Raw genomic sequence first — 26,703 nt, 5'->3', positions numbered from 1 at the left:
GTTTTTATCCAGAGACTTCAAAACTTGCTTCTGAGCTTTTCAGATTACTAAGAATAGTAAATCTTCAACTGCAAGCTGAATCCCTAATACTGCTGTAATTAAACAACTAAATATCTGTTGCTATGTGTCTACGGCACAGTCTGATGTTCTCTCCATTTTTCTTGGGGCTCTTTTGTTCACAATTGTGTGTTTTCTGTAGTAGGCTGTAATTGTCCAGTACTTGAAGTGACAGATACTTTTCAGGTACAGGTACATATTCTTTTGTTAAGACAAAGGAAACTTTAAAACTTTTACAAATTGGAACAATGTTGGATTCAACGTGTCTTGCCTACGGAACAAGTTATTGTTCAGCAAAACGAGTTATTTTTTTCGAATGCTGCCAGCAGAGCGCAGTAAGTCGTTGCATTTTATCCTGGCACAGTACAGCACAATTTTAATATAATGTCCTGAACGCCTCTTTTTAGATAAAACAAATGGAGATTCATATGATGGTTATATTAGGGGAGCGACAATTTGTAAAACAATGAAAAAATTGAAATGTATTAACTGAGTGGGGGTGGGATTATATAAATTTGCTTCTTGCCACTCCTTTTCAAGCGATAAATCAAGCTATACTTGACTTTAGTTAATGATCACTGTATTTCAAATGTGTTTCAAGGGTTTTGTTATCTGTTTTTTTCATGCTTTTCCTCATTTCTGTAATTTTTGATAAATCTGTGTAAATTGCTTTGACTACAATGCTTCAATCAATCAATCAAGCAAGCAAGCAAGCAAGCAAGCAAGCAAGCAAGCAAGCAAGCAAGCAAGCAATCATTTTTACCAAAAGTTCGATTAATATCAGAATTTGTGGTTGCTGACACAATTCTTAGTCGATATTATAATTTATAACAATCCAAGTCTCTGACCTAAAATGCATCTGGAACATCTTTATTCCAAACCTCAACCAGTGAAATTACAGTGAAGTTTTCCAGATTCTTGTTTTGCTTCCAGATCATCAAGTGTAAATGAAATATGTGACCAAACAAACAAGTAAACTAGAATTAATGTCAAATCCATTCACATTTTAGTTTCCCAAAGTTCTGTAGCAAAACATGCTATTTACTTTTTGTACATAAAATTGTGTTTTTTCTTTCCTGTGTGTAGTTGTAAAATGTTTTATTTATTCAACAACGAGAAGAAATAAAAAACAAAAGATCAGAACCACCTAATTATTCAACTATTTCAGTGATCCTCCTTGTGTCCGAGCAGCAAAAATCTAAACTACAATGGGGAAATTGAATTGAGAATAAACGTTTGAATCTCGAGCATCAGTGGGCACAGTTCAGCACTTGCGTCATTCCTGTGCGTAAAGGCGCTGGGTGGATGAAGCTGGGGAGAGTTTAACCCTGTTGACACCTCTGCTCTGCCTGCAGATCCATCATTGAGCCTGGATTACGGTTACATAACTTCCTATAGACCCCATACTGGTAATTGACATGATAGTTTTCACATCAACGTCTGTGTCCTGGATTTTCTAAAAAGAAAATTGACATCATCATGAGTTCTGCTTCTAAACCACTCTGGAGGATCTACGGTGTGAGTTCTCTTCACCTCAGCTGCGCACTCAGAAACAGCGCGTTTCTAATGACTCCAGCAAATCCGTGCCATCTGACATGTGTGTGAGGGAGGGTGGGAGTGTCTCCCCCTCCTCCAAGAGACCAAATGCAATCAGACAATGTATGCATTCTGAGTATGCTGAGCGCGCAGCGAGTGTGCGGGTCCTGTGCGCACGCGGCGTTAGGAGCCAGCTGCCCTTGTGAGGCTCTGGGACTGGACTCCGGACACCATGCACACGGACGTGGTGCTGCTCGCCGCGCTGCTGGGGGTGCTCGGCGCGTCCTGCGCCCACAAGCCGACCAGAGGGCAGAAGCTGGAGCCGCAAAGACACATCAGGTCAGTGGGGCTGGGGTCGCAGGACCACCTCAAAGAAAAGAGTTATGTTTGAGCCAAAATTCTGGAAATAACAGCTCCACTTCCACTGCCGCTGTGCTGCTTTTGCATCCAGATTGAAAAGCAGACAAATGCTCTTTGTTCTATTATAAACCTGTTTAAACTGTAATCCATCAAACTCATGTATTAGAGTGATTTTATCGTTCAGCAGAAATAATCTTTTTATGAAATTAGCATGACTCCAGCATCTGTCTGCAAGGAAAAGGATTTATTTTCTTTATCTGCAGCTTGATGATGCAATATTACATTTATTTGCGTTAAAAGGTTTATTTTTGGAAAGATGCTCAACATCACTGAACACAAAAACAGTGTTAAGTATATGATACTTTTTTTATTTAACTGAGAGCTCCGACAATGCCAAGAATTGCACCTGCAGAAACAAAAAAACATCACTTTTTCAGGTGTGTTTTTTGTTATAAAATCTACAGGCTGCAGCTTATCGCTGAAAATAAAGCAGAGCTTCAGTTAAACTCAAATGTATTTCACTTTTACTTCACTGGTTCCTGCATTTGGATTGGTTGGTGGTAATTCTACTTTTTGATCCTGCGTGCCGGGATTGTTTGCAGCTTATCTTTTTCTTTCTGCAGGTAATGGATGAGATGTTGTCATCAGAGGTATAAAAGCTTAAGTCTGTTTTGTTTCAACAGAGAGGCATTTGGTTCACTCATGGCTCTGCAGAACGTTTTCTGGCAGCTCTGTCGTCACTTTTCCTTCAAATCTTTTCAGGGGTGCTGCTTGATTGTTTGAGGGGCCTCAGGGAACTACTTGTACGACCCCTTCCAACCAGCATTTTGTCATGATTAATAATCTAGCAGACATAACTTCATTAAAGTAAATAAAATGTAACTTTGTGTTAGAAAATGAAATTAACTGTAGATTTGAGAGAATGTGGTTGACACTGAAGACTTTGGTTCAGGTGGAACCAAAAGCGTTTTTGTTTTGGCCGTAGATTGGCGGATTGGCTCCACACCTCAGAGAGATTGAGGGTTGCCCATCCAATCCACGTGTGCCTTGTGGATTTGGAGAAAGCCATTGATCTTGCTTCTCGTGGTGTTTTGTGGGAGGTGCTCTGGGAAAAAGGGTTCCTAGCCCCCCCACTAAAGCTCACATGAAAAGACGATTTAAACCCTTTTTTTTTTTTTTTTTCGGAAAATCTGTCCTTGTCAACAATACTTGCCTTCAAAAACTCACTCCTTTGGTCAAACTAGCAAAAAAGGAAAACAAAATTAGGTTTTCGGAGGTGAACAAAGGTGGATTTGGACCTTTGTCCCGCCTTCTCTGTTTCCTCCAGTTTCTGTAGGAAACGTGCAGTCACTCACGTGTGCGTTTGGCTTAGTCTGCTGACAGATGTTTGGTTAATGGACAAAAAAGGGAGGCAATGGCCCACATCAGGGAGCTATGACAAAGTTACATTTGTTAAAACTCAGACGCTTTGAGATTTTTCGTGGTCAAAGCAGATCGCGATTTTACGTTCAGAAAAAAGCTTTAAAAGCATTTAAGTTAGTAAGTCTGCAGTAATGGAGTAAAAAGTGGTTGGATTTTTACTGAGTTGCAGATGTTTCATCCACAACATTCCTCCGGGTTTTACAAAAATGTGTCCAAAAAAAAGAAGATGTCCAAAAGTAATGCTTAGAAAATCATAAATCAACTGGAAAAGTGTAGCTGTACCAGTTTTAAACAGCTCAGTGAAGGTAGAAAACAGAAGATACACCTGCAAGGACACAGAAGTAGCAGTTCATGGAAGCTGATGAAAAGTGGACAGTGAAAGATGATGACTTCTGATTTCTGCTACAATCAAATGTTAGCATAAAACCAAAAGCATGGTTCCATTTTCTTCAATGGCAAAAGCGTTTCAATCTCTTTACGGTGTTTCTTAACCAGGCTGCTGTTTAGCAGGTTGTCTCCATCCTGGATTTGATATTGGTTTATTTCAAGAATCAATTACTTTAAAAAAAGGGCAATTCAAATCATTCACAAAGTAAGATACCTTCATTGCACAAACTTGTTTTTAGAGTCAAAAGAACTCAGACTATATTATTTGGTAGAATACAATACAGTTCAAATTATGTTCAAAGCAGAAAACCATTTTATTATCAAAAAATATACAAAAGTTGTTTATTAACAGAGTTATTATTGGTAAGCCACATACAAACAAGAAGAATTGTGTGTATCCACATTTGGAACAGAAATAGTTAACATTTTTTTTTTTTTCTCTTTTCTTTATTTTGCACATTTCTTTTGCACATCTCTTTACCTGCACTGTTTTGTAAATAGCTCTTTAAATTATACCACATTTTCCTTGTTCTCTTTTTTATTTTTATTTATATTATTCTTACTCTTTTTTTCCTGTCAGTTGTTATGGTAACGAACAAATTTCCCACGTGTGGGATCAATAAAGTATTTCTGATTCTGATTCTGATTCTGATTCAATCAATATCCAAACATAAAGGAAACGGGGATGGATATGTGAAACTAAATATGTTCACATTAGAGAAGGAACAGGACTGGAATGGATAGTGTGTACACTGGGTGTTGTAATAGATCTGGTCTAGGACATGGGGCTTTTACTTCTTCTCACTCTCTTTTGGATATTTGCTGTAATACTTTTTTTTTTTTTTTTTTGCATCTGTCTAGTAATAGATTTACCCAAAAAACATGCAACACCCAAACAAATATCCCTGAATATTTTTTCCTCTCAGCTCTGTGTAAACAGTATGTATTTCTGTGCCTGAGTTTGTCATTTATACCCCTCATCCGTACACGTGCCAAGACTGAGTAATCTGTACACGTGGGGTCCATATGGACCCCAACACTTTATTGTGAGCTTTGTTGCTGTCATCGATGCAAGGTTGGTTCAAATTTGTTTTGATGGTGTGCCTGGCTAAATTTGTTAATAGCGGAAGGCAAAAAATATAATCATAAACAGTTTTCATAGTTTCATTTCAAGAAAACAAGTAAACAAAAAATAATGATAATAATCAACTTTTTTATTTTTTGAGGGAATTTCAACAAAAAAACTTTCTATGGATGTTTTTCCAGTGTCAGAATAAAACTGTGGTTATCCAATTTAGGAAATTGAAAGGAAAAAGCCATCCAGGCGCACAATTTTCAGTCTGATTGAGAGTTCTCCAAGTCTTCACTTGGTCAGGATGGGCAGCATTCCACTCAGCAAATATGCGACTAGCTTCTCTGTTTGTCTCCCTCATGATAATGTCTAAGATTTCATTAGTCAGGAATAATCCAAAGGCATTTTTGATGTTGTCCACTCTTTCCCCTGCTGTTACACCGACATGGTGGTGTATAACATCTTGGGGACCTCTTCTGTAGATTGCTGGTGGGGTGATGTTCCAAGCTTTGCTATTTCTGTCATTAATCATTTGAGGTCTCTTTCTCTATACTCCCTGTGCTCTTCATCTCTCACTGGTACAATATTTACCGTCTGTTGTTGAAGACCTGTCCTGCCTACATTCTGTTATTCAACCTGGTCTTTAGCATCAACATCACTTCCCTCCAAGTCTGAACCAGACACATGATCTTCAATTTCAGAATTGTGATCAGAACCAGGTATATAATCATTGTCATCTTCATGATCAGAATTGTCTTAATCTGAAGGTTCTGAGTCACTTTGAAGGATTCTCTCTAAAGCCTGAATTGCAGAATATCTTGCTTGGTTCCTTGCCATGTTTCATTTAGAACCAGAACAAAAAAAATACATGGGAAGGAAATCTATCAACTGGCAATCAGTGCATCAATGTAAAAAAACATGTCTGAGAAAAAAAACTAAAAAAGTTGACAAAAGTGAGAAATATAACATCCAGAAAGATAAGATTATTTAGCAGTTTGGATGGGGTCCGCTTGGACCCCAAATAAAAAAAATGTAATAAAATAATAATGAAACACAGGAAAGCAAAAGTATTTGGTATGCAGGATGACAACTTGATGTGTAACAACTACCTAAAATACCAGAGAAAAATATTTACATACACATCAAAAAAATGCAAACAATGTAGTGCTGGGGTCTGCTTGGACCCCAGGTGTACTGTTTAGGGATACAAAAGCTGCACCAGGAAAGCTGTGCTGACAGAGCAGGTTTGAGCTCCCCGCTACAAACCTGCTCGTTTTTAGCTCGTAGTGGTGAAACGAGGCGTGGCTGCGTTGAAAAATCACTTACTCTGATTATGTAACCTTTAATCTGAGTTTTAATGGGCCTCCTGAATTATTGCTATTGTTGTGCCTGTGACAGAGGTCAGTCAGCCAGAAGGAAGGGCCAGCAATTTACCATCCTCTCCAGCCCGCCTGGAACGTAAAACATCTTTAGATGGTTTCAGTCTAACCCACTTTGACTCCCTGCTGTCAGCTTTCAAAGGATTTTGGATGCAAGCACATCGGCTGCCCTCACTGGTGTCTATACTGGAAAGGCAGTGAAGCAACAGCTTGATGTTCTGACAGCAGATGCTCGGTTACAAAAGGCAGGAGCTCACGTCATTTCTTCCATCAGGACATTTACAGACAGTGTTTTTACCAGAACTGGACATATAAATTGTCAAGCAGAATTTAAAAAGAAAACATTGGTGAAAACTGACTCATCTGTTTCATCTTTGTAATTTAACACTGATTTAATTTAGGGAGTTATTGGACTACTATGGAATGTAGTGTGTATGTAGATAGATAGATAGATAGATAGATAGATAGATAGATAGATAGATAGATAGATAGATAGATAGATAGATAGATAGATAGATAGATAGATAGATAGATAGATAGATAGATAGATAGATAGATAGATAGATAGATAGATAGATAGATAGATAGATAGATAGATAGATAGATAGATAGATAGATAGATAGATAGATAGATATGATATGATATATAGATATAAATATATGTATACAGTAGATACATATATATATATATATAAAAACAAAAACGCCCGTCGCCCTTCCGCGGGCTGTTACTCACACAAGCTCGGGTCCTCTACCAGAGGCCTGGGAGCTTGAGGGTCCTGCAGTATCTTAGCTGTTCCTAGCACTGCGCTTTTCTGGACTGAGAGGTCTGAGGTCTTTCCAGGTATCTGTTGTAGCCACTCCTCCAGCTTGGGGGTTACTGCCCCGAGTGCTCCAATTACCACAGGCACCACTGTCACCTTCACTTTCCATGCTTTCTCCAGTTCTTCTCTGCGTCCCTAGTATTTCTCCAGTTTCTCATGTTCCTTCTTCCTGATGTTCCCATCGCTTGGCACTGCCACATCCACCACAACGGCTTTCCTCTGTTCTTTATACACCACTACAATGTCTGGTCGGTTCGCCATTACCATCCTATCAGTCTGGATCTGGAAGTCCCAAAGGATCTTTGCCATTTCATTCTCTACCACCTTCGGAGGTGTTTCCCATTTTGACCTTGGGGTTTCCAGTTCATATTCTGCAGACATGTTCCTGTATATTATTCCAGCCACTTGATTGTATGAAACATCCAAGATGCATGAGTGCATCAAGCTCAAGGCCCCAACTGACAGTGTGCTCAGTGAATGTCTCAGGCAATGGAGAACAGAGGATACAGTGCTGGAGGACAGATCCTCATGGGAGGACAAACCCCTGCATGGGATGTACCACCGGACCATAACTGAAGTGGCTGATATCAAGGAGTCCTACCAATGGCTAGAAAGGGCTGGCCTACAGGACAGCACTGAAGCGCTCATCCTGGCAGCTCAGGAACAAGCCCTGAGCACCAGAGCGATAGAGGCTCAGATCTACCACACCAGACAAGAACCAAGGTGTAAGCGGAGCAAAGAGGCGCCTGAAACAATCCAGCACATAACTGCAGGATGTAAGATGCTGGCAGGTAAAGCATCCATGGAGCGCCACAATCAAGTGGCTGGAATAATATACAGGAACATGTCTGCAGAATATGAACTGGAAACCCCAAGGTCAAAATGGGAAACACCTCCGAAGGTGGTAGAGAATGAGAGGGCAAAGATCCTGTGGGACTTCCAGATCCAGACTGATAAGGTGGTAATGGCGTACCAACAAGACATTGTAGTGGTGGATAAAGAACAGAGGAAAGCTGTTGTGGTGGATGTGGCAGTGCCAAGCGATGGGAACATCAGGAAGAAGGAACATGAGAAACTGGAGAAATACCAGGGACTCAGAGAAGAACTGGAGAAAGCCTGGAAAGTGAAGGTGACAGTGGTGCCTGTGGTAATTGGAGCACTCGGGGCAGTAACCCCCAAGCTGGAGGAGTGGCTACAACAGATACCTGGAAAGACCTCAGACCTCTCAGTCCAGAAAAGCGCAGTGCTAGGAACAGCTAAGATACTGCAGGACCCTCAAGCTCCCAGGCCTCTGGTAGAGGACCCGAGCTTGGAGGGGAAACCATCCGCGGAGGGTGAGAGGGGCGTTTTTTTATATTGTTTTTTTTATATATGCATTTAGTTTACATAAGACTGGTTAGAAATCCCTCTCCTTGAATCCTTAAAATGAAGAGCCTTTAACCACATCTATCACAATCTGAAAAGTCTCTTTTGATCTTTATTCTCAAAACCTTCAGGTGAATACTGCCTGGATTCATCCAAACCTCAAAAAGCTGTTGGACATCTTCTCTAACAAGGATTGAATAGAATCATTTCCACGGTTTATCTTTTTTTTTAACTGTGTTTTAAGTCTTTGGTAAATACTGAGGTGGTTCAAGGAAATCAGATGGTCTAGTCCAGGGTCTATTGAGCTATGAAACAGAGAAATCTTTGGTTTAGCTGGTTTGTGTTTTATCAGCATAGTCAGAGTGTTAAGAATTTAGAAACAAGACAATCAGAGCTTAGTTTTTGTGGCTTTCCTATGGGCAGCATCCCACCTATGTCATAACTGTATTTAACTTACGTTAACCTTACAAATACTTCACGATACACTTATGTCACTCACGACAGTCGTACATTCCATTTTCAGGACATACCCTAAGGTGACCACACAGGCCTCAAAGGAACTGCAAGACTCACCCGTACTCCCGTTAGATGCAGCCCCTCCTCTGAATGACCCTCCACAGAGCCGGATAACCCCAAAACCAGCAGCATCTGTGCAGGTCAACCCCTCATACAGGTGCACAAGACTAATGCTTTAGGTGTTTCGTGTCCATATCAAAGAGTCTAAGTATCTTCAGTGCTTCCATCTCTGTGAAGGCAGAAGAAGCCATTTCTCACTACTGTTCTGAAGCCAGTTCTCATTAGTTCTTAAGAACCAAACTTCTGCACTTGGTCCATGAGATAATGCACTTCAAGGCCTGCATTTGTTTCAAGCTAACTCTAGAGGGCTGGTGTCCAGCTTTTTCACATTTCCTTTCACTAACTACCTGGAGGAGGTGTGTTTTTCTATTAAGAAGGACCCAGGTAAAAAACAAGCAGTCTTCTGAACCCCCATCTGCTGTTTAGACCGGTGGATGACTTTTACAGGTTTTGTCTTTTCTAGCCCTTTGTATGGCATGTAAATGTGACAATGGATGCTTGTGGAGCCAAGTTCAATCTATTAGTGTTGTATGCTTTCTACTATTTGAGAAATAAACCAGATTTATTTTACAGTTTTATTTCACTATTGATAGCTTATGTCTAGTAAAAGACTGTTTTTCTTTTTCAGATCAAAACGTGAATTGTCTTTAGCAGAAGGATTCTATGACAGGATTGGCAGGTATGCTTTTTTGTCATGTCTTTATCCATTCTTCGTATTATTTAAATTAGAACTGTAACTGATCTTAGTCCTAAGAATCTTCTAGCAGAGATTAAATGTCTATGACAGGAATGAAGGCACAGCGTCAATCTTTTAATCACGCCATTGTCGTGGAGTCTGAAGAGGGTGGCCTACTTCCTTATCTTTTACTAAGACCTCGCTAATCCTGTTTTATCCTTCAGAATAAGAACGTTCATGAGATTATTACCTATGATGTACAGATTCAACAGTTTTAAATCAAGCTATGGTGATCAAAATCACAGAATGAGGAAGATATCAGAAATCATATGCAATTAAAGGCAGACCTTTATCTTGAATATCAAATCATATCGTCATCATATGGTTTCTTTTTTTAATTTAACCAAGGAGTTTCAATCAGCCAAACAGGAATTTGAGGAGATGCTAATCAGCCAGACCACATGACATGCACCTGACATTGTATTTGGAGGAAAATTCCTGATTCCACCGAGGGAAGATAAGCAGAAACATCACAGTGTTTGAAATAGTTGTTTAAGAAAAATAATTTGCACAGGAAAAAATCATGAGTAATACATGTTGGAACTTTTCTGCTCCACGCTACAAAACAATGTATACTGTCATTTACAGTGTTGGAGTGTCGTCACAGACAAACACAACCAATGCAAGAGTAGAAACAGGAACATTGACCACATATAGAATGACAAAATGTAAAATAACTTTTCATAGTAGAACTCCAAATAAATGCTAATATGTGCATGGCTACATGCACACATTGAGTATAAGAACTGGACAGAGTGACCCCTGCCCCCTGGCCTTCCAAACAGGAAGTACCAACTAGCTCCAAGAAGCCAAAATCCCATAGATGTCTTAATCCCATAGATGTCTTAGTCTTAAGGTCCCTTTTTTCCAAAGTTAAAATTGATTGGTTAGAGCCCGACAGCCTTTTAATGGAAATTTTCCAGCAGGTGAGTTTGACTAAACAGTGAAATGATGACTTTTTTTTGTTTTGCTTTTTACTGAAACAACCTTAGAACTCAACTTATTCAAGATCTGTTAAAAAACATGACCATTGGTGGAAATCGCTGCATCAGCCCATCAAATGCCATCAGAAATGAACCTTCAAATCATTGTTTTCTATCAGCACCGTCGTCAAGAGAAGCCCAGATGTCACTAAAGTGTGGGGCAGAAAGTCAGAACAGCTGCTGAGGATAGATGACCATGACTTCACAATGCGACCAGGATTTGGAGGTAAGAGCTTCATCTTTCTGGAACCAGGCAAAGCTTACTTTCATCGTGCTGGCAGATGGTAGACTATGAACTCTTTTCTTCGAATTTCAAGTCAAGACAAGCTATTAGCTATGTCAAGCATTCTTTAAGACCTTCCCCTAAATCTCAATCCACACCAACCAATCTATACTCATGTGTAAACAGGAGGGTGAGACTGTCCAGCGCCTGGCTTGCAGAGATGACATAACACAGTAGGATTATGTTGAGCCATGCTGCCATGGACCAGTGATTAATCACAGCAGCCCTGGTCTGTAGCGTTTGGTTCAATAACTCCTGTCTTAATCTGCCACATGAGGAGGACTTATAGTGTGAATCATTGCGCATTTACATCCTCACACTTGCATATCCCCACATATGTTTAAAACCTCCTTTGGATTCTTGAAAAGCCTTTCTTTAGCTAAAAGCAGACTTTGATTGGGGAGCTGCTGCAGAATTCTTGAGCTAATGTGTGAAAACCATTCATTTTTATGACACATTGGAAAATATGAGCTCTTAACAAATATTTACTGAATACTTTGTTTTTCTACACTAAAGCTAAGGTCAGTTTCTGAGAACATCTTCTTTGTTCAGTCTCCAGACTGCAGCCATTTGTCGGTCTTGGTATTGGTTCAGATTTGCACGGTGTGGTCAGTCATTTCCATTCCGAGCCAGCAAATCCAAATTTGTACTTTTAGGCTGTGAAAGGTAGCGCGCAAAATACAGGAACCTTTGACTGGTAAAAATCTGGGAGATACTAATGTGTCTTTACCTGCCACCTCATGGTGGATCAGATGTTCTTGTTGTCACAGTCTGTCAGCATTACCACACATGACCAGAAATGCCTTTAGTCAGTCAGTGTGGAGCTCAAACCAAGCCAGTTTTACTGGTCTTATATAATACAAATTGGGACAAAATGGTTCATTAACTGGACTCTTTTTTTGTCTCCTGGATGTTTACAGACCATCCAGCTCAGAGATGGAACGCAAGTTCAGTCTAATCCGTCTCTGTCTTGTGGCCTATGGAAACATAACTAGTCTGGCATCTAAACACAATAGATGATGCACTTTGCTAATGTGGCTTCCTTGACGATGAGAAAATATCTGGATTTTTTTCCTTTTGGTTTTTTTAATCTTGATCTAATGATTTCCTGTTGAAGGCCAGTCTCACATTTGATAATCATCCACTGTCTTTATTCAAGTTGATCACCATCTGTCCTGAACTGGCTGAATTTGCTTGGTGATCACAGGGTTGCTAGAGCCAACCCAGCTAGTGTTGGGCAGGGTACCTGTTCACAGGTTGCCAGTCTGTCGCAGGGCCTAAGTTGATCGTCCTTGGTGTATTTTAGTGTCTGGATTTTAGTTCAGTCCTGTAAGTTATCTGCTTCATCAATTTTTTAACCGTCCTTTTGTTTATAGTGTCGTCACATTTTGAGTTAATTTTGTGTCCTGCACACATTTTTTGACAGAAAATGCTTACTTTGGAAAGTTGAAGAATAGTTTTGAGGAAGTTGACTGTTACTCAAAGTAGGGGTGGAGCAACAGTTTCACCTCAAGTATTAACATCTCATTAGTTCAACCTTTAGCACCCTCAGCAGAGACATCTGTGTTATGTAACTTACCAAACAACAGTTTGACAGCATTCTGCAGCTTTTTTTCCATGAAAACTCATCAGAAAATCCCCAACAATCTGAGCCGGGCTGGATGGATGTGACGAGGACAGCCGACGATCCAACTGTCAGTCGCAGCTGCCAAACAAAAACGGCTACATGAAAGAAACCAAAGCCTTGTATAAGCTCTCATATCTAATTAATAGAAGAGTAAATACCCCAAATGTAGAACTAACTATTTTCATGGCATCCCGATTTGATTTCATTTGTTGTGTTACTTTTTATTTTTTAACAAGCTTAGTTAGGAAAAGAACAGATTTCACCAGGAGATTTGCTTTGAATACAATCTTTCTTGCTGAAAACCCATGACTAGAGGAAGAGTAATTATCTGGAGCAAACAGAATGAGACAAATTAGGTTAAAAAAAACTGCAATATCTAATTTGGGAACAAGAAAACAATTCTAGAAATTGTAAAAATGATAAGAATATAAACAAAAAAGTAAAGAACCCAAGAAAGGAAATGTCTAAAGTAAAAAAAAAAGACCAGTTGATGATGAGATAACCATCAGCTTAGGCCATTCTGTACTATTTCTTTAATTTAAAAAATAATACAGAATATTCCTTAAAGACCAACTCTGACGAATATTGTGTTTTTGGTGTTTTTACCATGTCCTAGTGACCTTTTTCTGTGCATGGAGGACTTATAAAGAAAATTAGGATTAAAATGTATTTAAAATAAATTTTCTTTATTCAAATCATGGTGTATTAGGAACAAATAAAAAAACGTCTTTGGAAAAAGAGATTTTTGTGACATAGATATACTCTTGGTGGACCACAAGCTCCGTTCTCCCAGCAACGGGGCGGAGAAGGGGGTTGGGGTTGCTCCATGCCGATGGTCCTACCAACAACTTAGAGGCAAGTTTTTGATTAACTCCTGCTGCTCTGCAGAAACTATGTCCTAGAAAACGACACAGGTTTTTTGGCTTAAAACAGCATTGTCATAATTAAAAGACCACTGGAAAAGCTTTGGAAATAGACCACAAGATGATCGTAGTGGGACTAATGGCAAAGTTGATGTTTACCATACGGAGGAAGGCAGAGCTGGTTCAACAGAAGAGGAGCCTATAGCAGCTAAATGCTCTGCCTAACATTCTACTTTTGTAAGTTCCAGAAAAAAATCTGTCACTCTGCAGTATAAAGGCCCTTACGCTGGCAGTGTGAGCACTCCAAACCTAATCGCTGTCCCATTTGTCTGTATTGACTGGTGTCTATCCTGCATTTGCTTTTTTTTAAGCATTCCAGTTGCTGAATCCCCATCATCCCCCTGCATCTTCTGCTTCAACACCAACAGAAGTCTTTTCACATTGAGAGTTTGTTTTAAAAACAGTTTGTCAGTGTTACAACTACAACTTTGTTACGTTTTTGAAATAAACTGATCCTAAGAGTATTAATGGTGACTGGTGATACAGCCCCTCCCACAGAAAAGAGGTGGATAGATAGATTATGTTTCACTTTGAAAAGAGAGAAGTTCTTCATTAAACTTTGAACGATGTGATATTTTTGTAAATACACTTTTAAAAGTTGAAGCTCTAGACTGTGTCAATCATCTGTTAACAGGCATCAACTGATGACTATCTTTTCTTCACTTTAACTTGTTCAAGCTTGTCCTCTTTGAATTTGAAAGAAAGAAACTTTTAAATTATATTTTACGGGAAAATTTATATAGCTGCACAACATTAGGGAAAGTTTGAGAAAAGTGTGATGAGGAATTAAGATCTCAAAGTAGTTGAATGGGTCAGTCTCTCTTCATGAAAGCAGTCTTAGACTATGTTCACACTGCAAGGCTTAATGCTCAATTCCAATATTTTGCAAAAATCGATTTTTTTGCAAGGCCGTTCACATTTCCAATTAAATGCGAACTTTTGTGATTTCCTGTGTGACCGTGAAATGACCCAGAATTGACCGGCATGCACAGAATAGTACTCAACGGGGAACGACGTCACGCATTGTTTGCGGAAATAGCTAACGTTAACAATGGATGTCAACAACAGTGTTGTCAACAGCGGAGCTCTTTTTGCATTATTAAATTTATTTTCACAAAGGAGCCAGCACAATTACAATCATCTCATTTTAAGAAGGCATTGGAGCCAGGATCTTCTGTACCCACTGTTGTGGAATGGGGATGTGTGTGTGCTGGGGCTGCTCACGTGTGTGTAAGAGAGAGGAGAGAGCGTGTGCAGCGCAGGAGGGAATTCATGTTGTGTGTTACTGAAGAAGGAGAACGGTAATAAAAGAAAGCTCCCCCCAGCAGAACTGCTATTGACTCTTTATTAACCCGCTCTGGAGAATATGAGGGTCCGGGCATCTAACCGCGCATCTGGCCACGGTCGGAAAGGAAAAAAAGTCACAGCCGGAAAGGTTCAACATCGCCCTCCCCCATTTCGCTGGAAATATTTTCAAATAATGCCCGGTTGCGATAAGAGCCCTGGAGTTTGGCCTGAATAGAGCTGTCACCCCAAATATTAATCCAATCAGTAACCTCGATTCCACTGACTGGTCTCAGCAGCATCGTCCGCCATGGTTTTTGTTTCTGTTCTCGTTCCCGCCTACTTCAACGTAGAATGATGACGTTTCAATCAATGACGTACGGGTCGGATACATGTGGCCTGGCCGTTTAGACGGCGGTCGCATTTGAAAAGATTGGATACGTATCAGATTCAGGACCACATACCCAAGTGGCCTGGGTCACATTTGAAAAGATCGGATCTGTGTCGTTCAGACTGTCATGAAAAGATCAGATACAGGTCGCATAGGGGCAAAAAAATTGGAATTGGGTCGTTTCAGCCTGCAGTGTGAACATAGCCTAAGTTATCACTTTTGCTTTATGGCAGGGTGCTGCATCATGCTGGAAAATGCATTGTTCATCACCAAACTGTTGTTGAAGATTGTTGGAAGAAGTTGCGGTTGGAGGGTGTTTTGGTACCATTCTTATGGCTGTGTTTTTGGGCAAAATTGTGAGTGAGCCCACTCCCTTGGATGAGAAGCAACCCCACATATGAATAGTCTCAGAATGCTTTACTGTTGGCATGACACACGACTGATGGTAGCACTCAACATTTTTTCTCTGGACAAGCCTTTTTCCAGATGCCCCAAACAATCAGAAAGAGGCTTCTTTCTGAGATTATGACTTTGCCCCAGTCCTCAGCAGTTAAATTGCCATACTTAGCAGAAGATCAATCTGTCCCTGATGGTCTTTTAGACAGAAGTGGCTTCTTTGCCACCCTTCTTGACGCCATTTTCCACATGTCTTTGCCTCACCGTGTGTGCAGAAGTGCTCACACCTGCCTGGAAGCAAGCTCTGCACTAGTGGCACTCTGATCCCGCAGGTGAATCCTCTTTAGAAGACAATTCTGGCGCTTGCTGGACTTTCTTTGAAGCGCTGAAGCCTTCTTTTAGGTACAATCGTAGTAGCCACAATCTTTGCCTGTTAAACAATTTATATGCAACCCAATATTGGCTGCACGCGTTTCTTTGCAGGTCACTATGGTTAAGAATAGAAGAACAATGATTTCAAGCATCACCCTCCTTTTAACGTGTCAAGTCTGCAATTCTAACCTTATCAGCCTGACATAATGATCACCAGTCTTGTGCTCTTCAACATTCTCACCTGAGTTAACAAGACGATGACTGCAATGATCTCAGCAGGTCCTTTAATGACAGCAATGAAATGCAGCGGAAAGTTTATTTTCGGGATTAAGTTCATTTTAATGGCAAAGAAGGACTATGCAATCATCTGATCACCCTTCATAACATTCTGCAGTATATGCAAATTGCTATTATAAAAACTTAAGGAGCAACTTTTCCAATTTCCAGTATCTATGTAATTCTCAAAACCTTGGCCACGACTGTACACTTTGTGTGTTAGAAGATTCATAATCTCCCCTTGTAATAGTAAAATACGTACAACACAAGAGGTCTTCAGCTCTCATCTGTTTGCTCAGGGGTTGGACAGGACAAGTTATGAAAATAACAATAATCTGCTAATAATCTGAGGTAAGTGGAAGAAAACGATGAATCACACAGGCCTTTGCATATCAAAGATATTCTTGTACTCTGGTAAGATAATCGGCTTCACCTTCAGTAGAAAGATCAGTGTCATCAGCATAACAAGGAAACTTTCATACAGTACTTCCCCATTTTGTTACTTCACCCCTTAAACACCAGAGCTGTCTCTGGCAACAGGAAATTTTGTACACTCTTTGAACTACCATAAGTCTTGGATTGTTTATAAAACAAAGTTAATGTAATTCCAACAGACTCTGAAGTTGACAAAAGTGACTTTGTGCTGATTTGCAACACTTTTCTGTAATAAGGTGTTGCAAATCAGCCCAAAGCCACCTTTCTCTGTGTCCGAATCACTGATTTACGTTAAAAAGTGTTGCATGTCAGCGCAAAGCCGCTTTTGTCAACTTCAGAATCTGTTGGAATTTGGGTAATTCGGTTATATTTCACTTCTGTAAAGCTTTGGATGTCACTTAAAAAAAGCTATAATTCCTTTTAGAATCCATTTGAATTACGTTAATTGCATAAACAGTTAAAGAGTTACGTTAATTCAAAAAACGCCTGCTGGAGTTACAGCTACAGTGTTAAAAGGGTTAAATTAACTATGTGTCCACAACAATACCACGGGTTTTACCAAATGAATTGTCTGCATTTTGCAAGATCACTCTAACTAAATGTTTTTAACAAAAACTAGGAAAGCTTCCACCATATGACAACATAAAAAGCTTTTAAAGCTGGACAAAAGATGTTAAAAAGAAGTTCAAAAACTATTCTTTACTCATGAGAATAGAACAGAAAGCTTCATGGTGTCTTCTGTTTGACTTTCAGAAATATAGCTTGATACCAACGGTTATTGTCAATTAGGATTAGGGTACTCACCCCACTGGCTCTGTGCTGCTTCAAAGACATTTCCACACATTAGCTTTTATGAGGATTTGGTGAAAGAGAGCGGAAGTCAGTGTTTGACTCAAAGCAGTCAGCTTTAAAAGGAGTCACGACCCTAACAAGAAATTCTAATCCTGCAGCTCTAACGAGGCTGCCGGTTTACATGTGTTGTGTATGTTCAGATGCATACAGATGCAGATCCTGTCAGCACGTCATAGATGACTTGAATGATGTTAGTGCACATTTCTGAACAGCTGTACTTTTTTTCAGGACCTGCTGTTCCAGTTGGAGTGGATGTTCAGGTTGAAAGCCTGGATGCGATTTCAGAAGTTGACATGGTACGTGTTGTAAGCGGTAGAACATTGTGATCTTTGACACAACACTAAAGACAAGTATGCTCTATTTTTCAAGGACTTCACAATGACTCTGTACTTGAGGCACTACTGGAAAGATGAGCGCCTGTCTTTTAAAAGCAACACCAACCAGAGTATGACTTTTGATGGCCGCCTGGTGAAGAAGATTTGGGTTCCGGACATGTTCTTTGTTCACTCTAAGAAGTCCTTCACACATGACACCACCAAGGACAACGTCATGCTGAGAGTTTATCCCGATGGAAAGGTTCTCTACAGTCTCAGGTATTGTTGAATCTGGAAAAAGTTGACTTATTGTTGGGCACAGTCTCCTAAAAAACAGTCACAACACATGATATAAATGTGGGATCAAATCAGGGCCTTATTGCATGCGGCCATTCGGTCGTCAAATGTGTGTCACTTTGATTAATTTCACCAAGTCAATACTGCCTTCTGGGAAAAAAACGATCTGATGTTTATCAGCTCAAAGGTGACCAGCTCAATCTTTAGTGGAAAGCAATTGTCAAAGAACAAAAAATGTGGACATTGTAATAAAATAAACACAAAAGTAAACAAATAATAACATAAATGTTTAAAAAAATATTATAGGATTATGTTGGAGACTCTCTGTGTCAAAAGGATGCATTCAAGTTGTGACTAAGGGGGAAGAACACATCAACACAAGCTGTAGTGATCACAACTAGTGTTAGAAATATCTCTGAGTTTTTGTTTTCAAATTGAATTTCTTTTGTTTTCTCAAATGTAAAAATGTATCTGCTTGATTTGGTTTGACATAAAACAGCACTTTAAACTTTCTATTTTAACAATGTAAAAACAAATAAAGCTAGCTCCAAACTCAGCATCCTTTTTCCAACAACATCACTGTTCATCCTCTGAATATATCCAAACCATCTCCATCTGCTTCCCTGCATTGATCTCCAGAACATCTACCATCATCTGATCCTCTGATGGATTCATTCCTGATCCATCCTGGTCTCTCCCAAAGAGAACCTCAACATCTTCCTCTTTGCTACTTCCAGCTATCACAGACAAACATGTCATGCAGCAATAAAAAAGGGGGGGTTGTCAGATTCTAGCAGGTCTGCACCTCCGTTATTGTAATATCTAACCATGATTGTAAAATGAACAAATGTGTCACAAAAAAGCCGTGTGTAAAACATATATTTACAAGTACCAAACAGAATGTGTGTTCTAACCTTCATTTTCCATGTTTTTGGTTTGTTTAATATATAAAGATGTTCAATCTTTGCATTTTCTTTTTTGTTGTCTGAACTGACTCTCCATGCAAAGTCAAGGTTAGAAAGGGCTATTAGGAATTACATCTGTCTGATGGAGCCAACCGTTGCTATAATCAGATGATTGGATGGGCAGGGGTCCAGATCAGTTGATGGTCAGAGGTTTGATACATTTCCCATGAGGTTATCAGACAAACTTACAGTTGCAAAAGAAATTAGGCTTTGATCTTAAAACACACCTAAACTGGTTTTCTATTTGGGAAGATCATGAATGGAGAAGGTGTTCCTAAACAGAACTTTGGAATGTTTATATGGGTGAATCAAGTTGCTCTAGTTACCCATAATGTTATTTAAAGGACACCAAAGACAGAAAAGTGAGGAAAAAGGAAAAAAGCTACTTGACACAAGAGTGACCCAGTAATCTTGGTGAGCGATAGGAACCCTGAGCCAAGATAGCTGATTCTCTAATCCTCATTGGCAGAGTAACAGCTGGCCATCATCCCTGTGACCACTCAGGCGTAGTGCTGACTTCCTGACAGATGGGAACAATCCAAATTCAAACAATGACATCAGTTCTGTCCACGTGTCACAGGCGCTCACCACCATCCCAAATTAATTTACTTTTCAAACTTTGGACACTGAAACCATAAGATGCTGCAACAGAGCCGGATTTCGCTGCAATCACAACTTTCAGTGCTTGCTTCGATGGTATATGCATCACATGACCCCCTTTAATCTGCTGGAGCTGCTGGGAGAGTTTCCAGGCTAAGGCAGATTGGAGAGTGAGCGGGACAGTTTGTTGACAAACCATATAGCTCCATGCCGTGAGCTGGATTATGTATTTTCATTTCACATCTGAGTGCAGGAAATCAAATCTCTGCTGAATCTGTGGTCCCTGCCATCGTTTGCAAGATGAAAACGAAGCAGGTAACACCAAAAGTAGCCTGTGCAAAAACAGTCATCAGAAAAAAAATTCACTTTGGGTAACTTTTAGTGCCAATATAATAAAGCAACTCAATGACTGGAACTGCAGGTAAAAATCTGAAGTGTGAGACTGAAGGTTCAGCTGCTTAAAGCTAAAAGTACGCAGGAAAGACAGAAATGATCATTTTCAGTCAGGTTTTTACACGGTGATTGTTTACATTTTAGTTCTTTTTTTTTAGTTCAGTGAAGCTCACACAGCTTTTCCTGCACAACTTCCATCAGGATGGGGTCTGGACATTGAGTCCTTTTCATTTGCAAACCCTCTGTTGTGGATTTGCTGCTGTGTTCAGTTCATTGTCCCGTTCCATGACCCAGATTCTGACCAGCTGCATTATTAGTCCTTTTAAACCCAGTCCGTGTACATAAAGTCCTTTCAAAAAGAAAAAAATGGGGGATTAAAACGTACCTATTTGTTGAAAAATATGCTTTGAAATCAACACTAAAATACAAGTAAAAATTTTTTTTATTGAAATTATATGAATTAAATATCTCTTTTTAAATATTATTGTGCATCAATGTCAGATTTTGAGTTCCAATTTCAAAATCATTCTTGTTTTTACTGACTATTTATTGAATTCCTTTTATTATGTTTATATTATCAACCTTTCAACCGTTTTTAATCTAATTATTTGGTTCCTTCTCCTTAGTTATTTTTGTTCTCAAATGAAGCTATGAAAACAGTTTTTGGAGATGTTTAAACAGTTCAAAACATGTAAATGTATTGACTTTACTTCCTTACACATTTATATTATAGCAATCTCTTTATTGTAAATGTCTTTATTTTCTTTGAAAAGGTCAGCCTTCAAAATAAAAGTATAAGACTTGCAATGCTTTTACACTTTACTGACAGATCAGCTACAGAAAAAAAAATCCAGGATTATTACTCCTCCAGCAAAATGCCTGATTAATATTATAAGAGATTTTCTTGACGAATACTTTAGGAGAGTTTTAGTCTCTGTTTTTTGATTCAGCAGAGTTGTTTTCCTCTGTCCTCTGGCTGATTATTTCAGAAAACGTAACTTTAGACAGCCACATGGGGAAAATTTTGAACTACACTTATTGCCAATAATCAATATAAAAATTCTCTTTAGCATCCATGAATGAGGTGCTATACTTATAAACCAAAGCTGACTTCTTAATGATGTACTAAATGTTTTCTCTGAGCTTTTTGCACTTTGTTGACCTAAATTTTAGCTTTTAGCTAAATTTTAAGAATATTTTTATTGGATATATACATTATGTTATTTGTTCACACATTTTTAACTTATTCATTTTTATAAATTATTTATTTTAAATAATTGTACTTGTTCATTAAGGTTTGTTCCTTTGGTTATTGATATCTGCTTTTACTTGTAAGTATTTTATGGTTCTGGGCATTGAGTATGTTTTATTGTTTGGTCGTGCTGCTCTTTGTTTTGACTTTTGGTGTTTAAATTGAAAACTCTTTTTGCTATGTAAAGCGCTTTGAGTTACGTATGTATGGTAAGTGCTTTCACAGATAAAGTTTGATTTGACTGGACGTACTCGGTGTGTCATGGGTCTCCTTCCCAGCATGTCCATGTCTGATGACCGACTGTTTGCTATTTCCCTCAGAGTAACCGTCACCGCCATGTGCAGCATGGACCTCAGCCGTTTTCCTCTCGACACCCAAACGTGCTCTTTGGAGATTGAAAGCTGTGAGTAGCTGCTGTCAGGAACTTTCTGTCTGGTCAGTTTGTTCTTGTTGAGATGTGTTTTTAACCATGACGTGTTTTTATCTTCTGGGTCCACAGATGCCTACACAGATGATGATTTAATGTTGTACTGGAAGGAAGGGAACAGGTCCTTAAACACAGATGAGAGGATCTCTCTCTCCCAGTTTCTCATTCAGGAGTTTCATACAACCACAAAGCTTGCCTTCTACAGCAGCACAGGTACTGACGGAGGGCTGCTCCATGCTCTCCATCTTGAGGACTTCAGCTTCAACTCTGCTCTGCCTCCTCCCCAGGCTGGTACAACCGTCTGTACATCAACTTCACTCTGCGGCGGCACATCTTCTTCTTCCTGCTGCAGACGTACTTCCCTGCCACCCTCATGGTCATGCTGTCCTGGGTGTCATTCTGGATCGACCGCCGGGCCGTCCCAGCCAGAGTCCCGCTTGGTGAAAACTCTTGATCTTTTGACTGTTGTGTAAAGGCTCAATCAGATTCTACAAGAAAGACCTTGGAGCCAGGGAGAGCAAAGATATGATGCTCATTTTTACTCAGGACTTTTTCAGCTTTTATTTGATCATCCCACGGCCGACCTGGCAAATCTGTATTACAGAAGATTGTCTTACCAGACATTTGGGTGGTTTTGCTCTACAGTTTTGGCTGGTGTTTGTTGGGTTTTGTCGAAGTTTCTCTTCTGTCTCTCAAAGTTCCTAAATGAAAAGTCCAATTCATGTCTGACAGTTTTTAGCCGTAACTTTAAGTAAAGTCTGAAGTACTCAAACTTCAATTTTTGATTGTCACACTGCAAAAGCAGTCTCCTTAGAAATAAGTAAAAAAAAATGTTACCCCTTTGGCAAATTGTCTTAAATAAGCGTAAAATCTTAGAGATTTGTGAGTTTTGTGAGTTGAAGATTATTTTTCTTGTCAGATAGAAAATTAGACAATTTTTTAAAACAACACTCTATTTCCTCTCTGAAAACTCAGCTGCCAGCAGCTGTTCCTCAAGACGCCCTATTGTTCAAACTGCACAGTAACTGTCTTGTGTTCTGCTGTGCTTAAAAGTCTGAAAAATTCTCTGAAGCATACTGCCCAAAATGTAACTGATGGAAAAATAGCCACATCTCAGAGGCTGTTGCTCATTTATAGTTAGTGTATTTTTACCCTTTTACAATGTTGATATATACTTCTAATTCTCCATCCATCCATCCATCTTCCTCCGCTCATGCGGGGCCGGGTCGCGGGGAGGGCAGTCAAAGCAAAGATGCTCAGACTTCCCTCGCCCCGGCCACTTCCTCCTGCTCCTCTGGGGGGACCCTGGGGTGTTCTCTGGCCAGCTGAGAGACATAGTCTCCCCAGCGTGTCCCCAGTGGGACATGGCCGGAACACCTCCCCAGGGAGGGGTCCAGGAGGCATCCGGACTAGATGCCCGAGCCTACTAATTCTCATTTCTGTTTTTGTTGTATTTTTGCAGTTCATTTCAATTTGTTTCTAGGGAGATAAATGTTTCACCTGTTCAGGGACTACAGGTGAAAAATAGCCTTTTGGCAAACTCTGGTGCATTTGCAGAAATGCCTTTTAATGTTCGATGGCCCTGTCAGATAAACTAATAATAAATAATAATAACAATAATAAAGTGTGTAATCGCACGTAATTTTTGAAATACGCGTGTCCATCCCTGAACTTTTTTCTTGGCCGCACAGACCGAGAGGAAGGGTTTAGGTTGGGATTATGGTCACGGTTAGGGTTAAAGCGCCAAATGGTTCTTGTACGTGTCTGTTTCTGCAGCTCAATGCTCCTCCCGGGCATGGATTAAATGGGGAGAACACGTCACACACCTTGGTGCGTAACAGCTAATGGGACTTTAGGTTTAACTTTAAATATCTGTGGCCAAAATGCAACCTTGGACGCACTTAAAAGATGTGCGGCTAATGCTGAAATGTGCATCTTGGCTGCATGTATTACTTATGGCCGACATTAATTTCCATCAGTTTTTGTGCTGGTCTGGAATAAATATGTGTGAATAACACCCCCCTGAACTAATACATAAAATAAATAAGCGCATAGTTTAAATGTTTAGCTTCAGGAAAGTGGCGTGCTCTAAACCATCGTTGAATCAGACAAATGGAAAAGATTTCCTGCAAAAAACTGCTCAGTTTCCTTTGGTTGGCAGAGTTCTGGAAAAAAAAAAAGCAACTTCGGTAACTTCATGTTATTGTTAGGGTGACGCAACTGACCAGTCCCAACAAAGTAAACTTTAATGAAAAGTGAAGTTGTAGAAACACAAAGGTAAACGTTTTTCTTTGTTGTCCACAGGCATAACCACGGTGCTCACCATGTCCACCATCATCACTGGAGTCAACGCCTCTATGCCCAGAGTGTCCTACATCAAAGCTGTGGACATTTACCTCTGGGTCAGCTTCGTCTTTGTCTTCCTCTCGGTGATAGAGTACGCTGCTGTCAACTACCTGTCCACTCTGCAGGAGCGGAAAGAGAGAAAATTGCGTGAGAAGGTTGGTTCTTGTTGCTGGTTTGGACCAAACATCTGGTTCTGACAGTCCTGATTGTTGAGTCAGTCTCTGCATTCACATGCATCCCAACACAGTCATCAGAACATGAACGGTCTCATAAATCAGACAGAGATGTCGCCAGTGGTGATACCTACAGTAAATACCACACACTCTTTGACAGACCGTAACGCCTCGTCTGTTTACGTGATCAATGTGGAGCAGCCGATTCTGACGCAGAGAAAAGCAGCTTTTCATATCAGCTTTGCACCACATTTGAAACCTAAAGTATTGCATCAAAGCCACTTTTCTCCACTTTAGAATCCACGGAAATTTGTGTTATAAGTTAAAGAGTACCAGTAGTCTAAAGAATGTCAACACTGGAGCTAAAGTTCCAGTGTTAAGGGTTAAAAGAGTTGATTTCAGCTGGTCTCCTCATGTATCATTTGTTTTTTTACTTCATTTTTAAGCAGGGAAGGTATTTTAAAGCTTTCACTGGTAAAACATTATCATGTTTGAAAAAAACAAAACTAAAAAACTAAAAGGAACTTTTCAAAAACAGCATTTTGAGAGATTTTCTTTAGGTGTTTTACACTCCTTTGGACCCTTTCTCATCCCTAACCCTTGTCTGTGGGACGTCTGGGTTTCCTCTTAGCTGCCGTGTACCTGTGGAATGGCCCACCCCGGGTTGATGTCCGCCAGCTACAGTGAGGTGGACGTCAACACCACCGGAAACTACGGCATGCCAGAAGAGAACGGCGTCAGACGGGAAAGGATTCTGGCTGAACTGGTAATGGAGAACGACCAGGTGACCGGCCACGTCGGCTCTAGGGCCTACAGCGACGTCTGGATCGACACGCACGCCATAGACAAGTACTCCCGGGTCATCTTCCCAGGATCCTACATCCTCTTTAACATCATCTACTGGACCATCTACTCCTAATGGAGAGGAAACGGAAACCAGGCAAACTGAAACGGTTCTTTTTGACAAAAGAGGATCTGGTCCAAGCTTGGGTGAGAGGACTAATGTGAAGCAGAGTTTTTTACACAGACCTGATCCCAGCAGGAGCAATGGAACAGCTTCATTCCCAATAACAGAAAACTCACAAAACAAAAAGAAACTCTGTTGTTTTTCACACAGTCCTCTTGTTGTCTGTCCATTTCATTTGGGACTCTCAACCATTTTCTCAGGCTGTTTTTGACAAAAGCTTTAACTAAGGATCATCAAATGTCACCAGAAAGCTTTTCTATTGGCAGTATCTGTGACAGAAAAGCCTGACTGGTCCTGGTAGACAGGTCACAAAACACAGAGTTGATACCTGTAGACATTTCAAGACCCTCTCTGATGAAAACAGTGTTTTTGGTGTTTTTAACATGTTCTTGTTGCATTTTTCTGATAACGAAGGACATATATCAAGAAAATTACAATTATAATTGTACTTCTATGTTTTTCTTCATTCAAATCATTAAGAAAAATGAGCAGATGAAAAAATGCTTTTAGTTGTGACGTAGAAAGTACAACCACCGGGCCACAATCTCTCTGCTCTATTCTATTCTGATCATCCACTTGTAGATCCATGTACGTCTTTGTTTTCCTCGTCTCAGCTGGAATCTGGATCTAAACTGGACAGCTGGATAGCTCTGATATTGCTCGCCTTTTTTGTTGCACCAGTACTGTTAGGTTGGGGTGTGAAGGACAGAGAGAAACAGAGAGCTCTCAGCAATGGGAAGGGTAAGGCCGGACAGTCCCCCCCACGATGCAGAGGTGAATTTCTGATAAACTACTGGCGCTCTTCAGAAACTATGTCACAAAAATGACACAGGTTTTTTGATTTTGTCAAAAAACGGTATAATCATGAATAAAAGACCACTGGCCACGCTTTGAAAACAGATAAAAAGATGATCAGAGTGGGACTTTTAGATAAAGAAGTTAGTCACTTAATAAATATGACTGTGGAAAATCTACTGAAACTGATCATTTAAAACATTAAATTTTATTTTCCATAGTTTTCCACAGCAAGACCCCAGCCCCAAAGCCAGTTGTGTTTGTTTTCATGTGTGTTTGTAAAAAGTCTTGGAAAGAAGGCATAATTACCTTAACAATGTTACGTTCAAAAACCACTAATGCCATTTTAGACCATTTGTAATTTGTTCATCTGTGAACCCTGTGACCTGAACATGACCAGAAGGCTGAACACGGGTGTGTTCAGAAAGGTGGAAGGGGAAACCCTGTTCTATTTGAAAAGTACCGGGTTGCGGAACATTGTTCTTTTGACACACTGAATTTAAATGCTCACAATGAAACTTTCTGTGAAAAAAACAGCGGTGGGAGGCTGATGATGTGGGCTGCAGTTCTAGGACGCCTTGCAGTCATAATGTGTATCTTTAAGTGTCTGTTGGATGTAAAGTCAAATATAAAAGAAT

The 26,703-nt window shown here is 39.9% G+C and overlaps 1 protein-coding gene across 2 annotated transcripts; it reads left to right on the top strand.

Moving 5' to 3' along the window:
• The first annotated feature begins 1,452 nt into the window (after positions 1-1,452).
• LOC101160376 (gamma-aminobutyric acid receptor subunit rho-1-like) lies at positions 1,453-26,026 on the top strand. 2 transcript variants are annotated; one of them, XM_023953246.1, is made up of 11 exons: positions 1,453-1,932; positions 8,926-9,075; positions 9,607-9,657; positions 10,817-10,923; positions 17,765-17,832; positions 17,906-18,129; positions 21,678-21,760; positions 21,857-21,997; positions 22,072-22,224; positions 24,089-24,285; positions 24,935-26,026. In XM_023953246.1, the coding sequence occupies exons 1-11, from the start codon at positions 1,826-1,828 to the stop codon at positions 25,220-25,222; spliced, it is 1,569 nt and encodes a 522-aa protein (XP_023809014.1). In that variant the 5' UTR covers positions 1,453-1,825; the 3' UTR covers positions 25,223-26,026. The 2 variants fall into 2 exon arrangements, with proteins under 2 accessions (XP_023809014.1, XP_023809015.1); XM_023953247.1 differs by lacking the exon at positions 8,926-9,075 and having other exon boundaries at positions 1,456-1,932.
• The last annotated feature ends 677 nt before the right edge of the window (positions 26,027-26,703 follow it).

This window comes from Oryzias latipes, chromosome 24, assembly GCF_002234675.1.
Source record: "Oryzias latipes chromosome 24, ASM223467v1".
Classification (NCBI taxonomy): Eukaryota; Metazoa; Chordata; class Actinopteri; order Beloniformes; family Adrianichthyidae; genus Oryzias; species Oryzias latipes.
This window is presented reverse-complemented; position numbering and strand designations above follow the sequence as displayed.